Source organism: Lates calcarifer, linkage group LG21 (genome assembly GCF_001640805.2).
Source record: "Lates calcarifer isolate ASB-BC8 linkage group LG21, TLL_Latcal_v3, whole genome shotgun sequence".
Classification (NCBI taxonomy): domain Eukaryota; kingdom Metazoa; phylum Chordata; class Actinopteri; family Centropomidae; genus Lates; species Lates calcarifer.
Genome location: NC_066853.1, coordinates 24356301 through 24362387, shown reverse-complemented (window position 1 = coordinate 24362387; position 6087 = coordinate 24356301). Strand labels below are relative to the sequence as shown.

Here is a 6087-nt window from a genome sequence, read left to right as displayed (position 1 = left end):
TTGTTCTTATAGTGTTAGTCTGAAATGTGAATCTTAACTGAAGCTGGGCCATTAGATGTGAGATGACCACTTCTTGATTGTTAAAAACAACAAACTGATGCTGAGCTGCCACAGAGCTTGATCCACTTCAGGTCACACCCCACTCAGTGGGCGAGGGGTTGCTGCGACTCTAGGAGATTAAATAGCCCTATGACCTACATGGAAGATTTTGTAGGATAATTCACTGTTCACTGTGCAGTGTGTCTAAGCACTGTATGGCTACAAATGGAAGCCATGTCTTCTATAACACGTTGGTGTTTAGAAATATTATTCTTACCCCTGTACTCACTGCAGTATTTCATCAGTTTTGTGAAATTTTAGTCCATGTAGACTATCATTCAGCTTACTGTATCTAACTGAAATATCTGTGGACAAAAGGAAGCAATGACTGAATAAATCTCATTCATGAATTAATTATATAAATAAATATATCAATTGATTTTGTGTTATTTTTCCTTGATCTTTAATCTGCTATTATAACACATACATACACCCATATAAACACATTTTATTATGTAGTAGTGTTGATTGTTAGATTATAGCAGAATGTCATATCCACAAAATCTGTAAAGTCAGAGCTCTTGATGATCACTTAATGTAATGCACCACCTCAGTATGTGGGGGTTGGAAGCAGAGGTGAGTAACACCTGGATTTGCAGAGTGGTGGGTGTGGGAGGCGTCCCATTTGATCTGAGTATAAGAGGTGGAACCTCCTCCTCAGCTGTCAGCATCAGTGAAGGCCAAGCGGTTGATGTGTATCTGTGTCTGTTTGGGGGGGTGATGGCTCTGTTCATGGATTCAGACTTCTCTTTACTCAAGCAGAACCAGCAGAGAGACGTGATGGATTTTAAAGCGTTATTTGGAGAACAGAATCATTGTAAAGGTGAGTTCAATGTTTTATGTAGGTAATAATAAAATAAATGTAGTGTTTTCTTTCATATGTGTGTGTGTGTGTGTGTGTGTGTGTGTGTGTGTGTGTGTGTGTGTGTGTGAAACTGACCACTATATACAAAATTATTCACTGACCATAAAAACTTAAATTATTCGTTTTTTGAAAGTAACTTCAATCAATATGATATTAATCGACAAAAAGAAGTCAGCTACAAAAAATAACAGCAGAAATCAAACCGACAGAATTATTATCTAAATAAAAATCTTAAAAAGTAAAACAAGTGCGTGATTTGTAGACCAACAGGTAGACTAAACCTACACTGGTGTAAGCAAAAAATATTACCTGAAAATATGAAATTCTTTCAAATTGGATTTTAACTTTATCTGTAAAATGTAAAACAAACAAACAAAGAAAAAAAGAAACTAAACACACAATATGGTTCGACCAATTACTTATTTTTTAAACACCTTTCCTCCCTTATTGTCTCACCTTTCTTACCCACTAGGCTATGTCTTTGATTTTATTTTAAATTGTTTGTCTTGTTTCTTTGCTTTATTCTAAGATGTCCGCAGTGAGAGCGCCGTGTCCTCTCCAGAGCCGGACAGGTTGATGGAGGGTCAGAGGAAGAGGAAGAGGACCATCTTCAGCCGAGCCCAGCTGTCGGAGCTGGAACAGGCCTTCGCTGTGACTCCCTACCCGGACATCACCCTGAGGGAGAGGCTGGCCGCTCACACACACCTGCCCGAGAGCAAGATACAGGTGAAGCCGCTGCTCCGGGTTCTCTGATGATCTTTAAAACTCATAGAAACCATAAAACTGAAAATATTATGATATGACTGACCAACAGCTTCCCACAGGTCAGTGCTGTAATTTATTAGATGTTGTCGTTACCTCCGCCAAGGCCAAACAACCCTATACGTCTATCTAGCTCTGTTAGTTAAAAAATAAAAAATAAAAGGAAAAGGGAAGTATAGGCTGCCACATCCAGTTTATTCTCTGGATCTACACCAAACTGTACAAACTCATAGATCTCAACACTACAAATATGTCTGATGTTTTACATCAAGATACAGATATTATTTCCTGAGTTGACGAAATCTCGAAAAATGTCCTATCTCACAATGTTTTTTAAGTAATTAAAAATAATCCTGGATTCGTCCCTTTAATCGGATCTGCACAAAAAAGTATTCTTCCCTAGCTCATGCCCCATCCCTCCACCAACTCTGGTGCAAGTGCAGTACTTTTTGCTTAATCCTGCAGACAAACAAACAAACAGACAGACAGACAGACAGACACAGGTGGAAACAGAACCTCGTCTATTTAAAGAGGCAATAATAGATATTTGTAAATATAGAATAATTTATTTTGACAAATGATTAAATAACAACTTGTACATCAATTGTTCGATTTGCTGAAACTACAGTGAGTTTGCATGCACTCTGCAGTACCTCTCTCATTTACAGAGCGTTCAGCTCTTGCCATTCTGTTTTGGTTTTCTGACCCACAACTTTACTGTCGGTTTTCTTCTCACCACTTTAACTGTTATCGACCATGGCAGGCAGCTGTTTCATGTTTTTGACTCATCCCCTAAGTGGCATTGCAGTGTGTTTAAATGTATATGTTTTAGTTATTTTTAGTGACCACAAAATGTAAAAATGTTCTGCAGCAAATTGGCTTTTATACTGGGTGTAAGGGAGGTCCTGAACAGATGAGGGGGGGTGGGGTATAATTCATATGACCCACACATTAAAAGCCATTTTTCACAGGTGTGGTTCCAAAACAGAAGAGCCAGAAGTATCAAGACTGGCAGACTCCCCAAGTCTGCCAAGCCTTTCCTGGGAGATAGAGGGGCTGCGGCACCGTCCCCTGGACCCATGACCTCCACTCTCCCCACCCCAACCACTCTGCAAGACATATTCAGGCCAGAGCAGAACCACCACTCTGAGGACATTCCACAAATTTACTCAGACTGGATTCAAATCTACAGCAACCCTGTATCATCACCCCCATCCTCCTCATCTTTCCACCAGCAGCCCTCATTGGGCGCCTCAAAGCCTTCAGAGTCTCGTCTCTGGGAGGAGGACCACCACCGGCAGCAGCATTTGGGACCAGCACTCCCCGGTTTTCTTCCCAGTTCATATTCCCAGCCCATCGCCAGGCAGTCTCACCACTCTGCCTCTCCCCGCTCATATCAGGCTTTCAGAAACTTTAAGCCTCAGAACTTGGTTCCACCTGGCACTCATCAGCCTATGTACGGAGGCAGCTCTGGAGGTGGAGGTCATGCCTCTGTGGACCAGGTAGTCCCTTCTCACCCTCAGCCGATGTACTGGGAGGTAACCCAGGGCCAAGGACATCACCATCACCATCATCACCACCCACAAATGGGACCACAGACCTCCATGGGATACATCTCAGACCTGATCTACAATGCTGCTATTGTCACTAACTTTCTTGAATTCTGATGGCCCTGGATGTGGAGCGTTAGCTGTGGAAAGTGTTGAAACTGGTTATTGTTGCAATCACAGCTCCCATTTCACATTCCCTTATATTTCCCTTTACGACACTTTCTGTGTCTCAGTCTGTCCCGTGTGTTACTGGAGTTAATAGAAAGTAAACCAAACATACTGTAAGCCTACCATATATGTATACATGTAGAGTTATTATGTTGTTGTTGGTTCACCCTTGTCCTTGTTTTTCATGTTTTCAGTGATGTGTTGCGTACTTTGGGGAATAAATTGACTTAATTTATCCCAGCCTTGAGTTTAATCTCTAATGTTGATTGTTCTTGAAACCACACGTTCTTGGTTTTTATAGCATTAGCATTTCTTAAACCAATAACAATGATTTGTCATTTCTGATGGTCCAAGCAATATTTTGCAAAGAATATAGGGTGGAAATAAGGAACAGGAGAAAATAACACATATCCAAACAGATGTACTGTATTTTTTATGCAAGGGCAGAAATTCTGATGCCTATCTCTGTTTAATGATCAAAAGAAACTGTCTCCTCTGAATAAAGACAGAATGAGAGGCCAGAAAATAAAGACTAAATTTCATAAATTCATAAATTCTGGGGAACTCTCAGTATTTTGGTCGATTTGGTCGAGTCTACATTCGCTCTGTTGTCACTTGGTGTGGCAGAAGCTGGATGTTTCAAACATTTAGTCATTACTATCTATTACTGTTTAAAATAATTACTTTTAGCCAATTATTTTCTATATTTACACAGATAGCTTTTCATGATTAATCCAAGACTAGCTGTCCATTTCAACCATTTATCCATTATTTTTAGCTATTTAACTATTTCATCTGTATCTTTTGAAATGCATTAACTTTAGCTTCAGCCATTACTTTGAGCTAACCTTTGGACTTTTTGCTCACTTGCTAACTAGTTTTTCAGGCACTCTCAATTGCAAAACATAATAGAGTGCACAGTAGGGTGTAAGTACATGGTATGGAATCACTGGAGCAGAAGTGGCATAAAATGTAAAAAATGTAGTTCAGCACATTTCATGATTAAATGTTCCATCATTGTTGGCCAAGAGCCATGCACATATAGCTCAGGACTTCTCTTTATGTTTGGAAACTTACGCTGATCATTTGTCAGTAAATAAACAGAAGGCCACCAACTTGCCTCCTTCATGGAAACACTTTTGTTCATGACATGGATTCTTCTCACAGATGCCAGCTCCTGTTTTCCTGCTCTAAGCTGAACCGTGGCATGTTTAATGCTGCAACCCCGTGAGTATTATCTTTCAAAACATCCTGATTAAAATGATTCCTTGTGGTAAGATACCATGACAGGAATAATTATTTTCTGAGTCAATTTTTTTTTTTTTTCATATCTCTCTGTACTGTAAGTATCAGGAGGGTTAGATGGACAGAGGGAAGGAAAAATAAGAACTAAATTAAAGCCAGAGCTCAGGGTCTATCAGCTTACAGGCTCTGTAATTCTGCCTGGATTTAAGTTTTGAAATATTACATGAGAGGTATAATACAGAGGCAAATATGACAGACAGTAGCACCCACTGTTCGTCCAGCGCAGGACAGAGATCTCTGCATATCATAATCATCTTTAATACCAAATAATCTTTCAATAAACCTTTAATCCGGGTGTCAAATCTCAGATCTTAGGAAGATACTTTTATTTTGTATTCCAGATGTAGTTACATCTTTTAATCCTTCCACTGATATGACAGGACTTGACAAGAGGAGGATGGGATAGTTTACAAAAAATATGAACTCCTATCTGGAGAAGGGATCAGGGATCGTCTGTGTTGTATTGGAATTGTTTAGAAATAAGAAACAAAGTGTTGTTGTTCTGAGGATGTTACGTCTTTTAGCACGCCCACTGTATTCCTCGGGTACAATCTATTTTTGTTTGTTTGTTACTATTTTAGTTCACTTAAGACCAGATACAGCAAGCACAGATTAGCAGACAATTAAATCAGTCAGGTAGAGATGGAAAATAAGACATCATAAACAGTGATGGAAACAGTACTACTGACTGAAGCCACAGCTGGCAGGCTGTTCAGAAGAGTCAAAACAAGGGCAACTAGCAAAATAAAACAAAAACAACTTGAAAAATGACTTAATCCAAAGTTCACTCACCAGCTTTTTACAGAGCTCTCAGTTTAATTTCATGGTCGTCATCAGTGGCTATAGAGATTTTTGTCAAACAACTCTTCTCAAGGTTGAGAATGCTCATGTTAAAAAACAAACAGCATTAGTTAGGTGTAAGTTGTTATTACTGATGCTATCTATTCATTATAGTTTTTGTAATGCTAAAATTTCCTAATTAACACTAAATATAAAAGTGCAGCTGAGGCTCATGGGGATGTCATTAGTGCAGGTGCCTGGTCAGAAATTATAGACAAATTAAGACTTTGACCTGATGATGGTACCAGATGGAAAGTTTTAGTGCACACAACTTTTTTTCATAATAGTAATTCCAGAGACATGCAAACAGATTTTGATTTGTAAAATTGGTGGAGTTCCCCTTTAAGGGATAACCAACGTTATTACAATTCAGTCTGTGGGGTCCATGGAGCAGTTGTCCATCACTGCATGTCTAAACACATCATTCAGTTACAGTGTTGCACTGGCTGACCTCCATTATCATCAACACACACAGTGTAGTTTACTTTGTTTCACTCC

The 6087-nt window shown here is 39.3% G+C and overlaps 1 protein-coding gene across 1 annotated transcript; it reads left to right on the top strand.

Annotated features, from left to right (window-relative positions):
* The first annotated feature begins 819 nt into the window (after positions 1 to 819).
* sebox (SEBOX homeobox) lies at positions 820 to 3580 on the top strand. The gene is made up of 3 exons (XM_018683998.2): positions 820 to 922; positions 1527 to 1690; positions 2698 to 3580. Exons 1-3 carry the CDS (start codon positions 820 to 822, stop codon positions 3391 to 3393), a joined length of 963 nt encoding a protein of 320 aa, XP_018539514.1. The 3' UTR covers positions 3394 to 3580.
* Positions 3581 to 6087: the final 2507 nt, after the last annotated feature.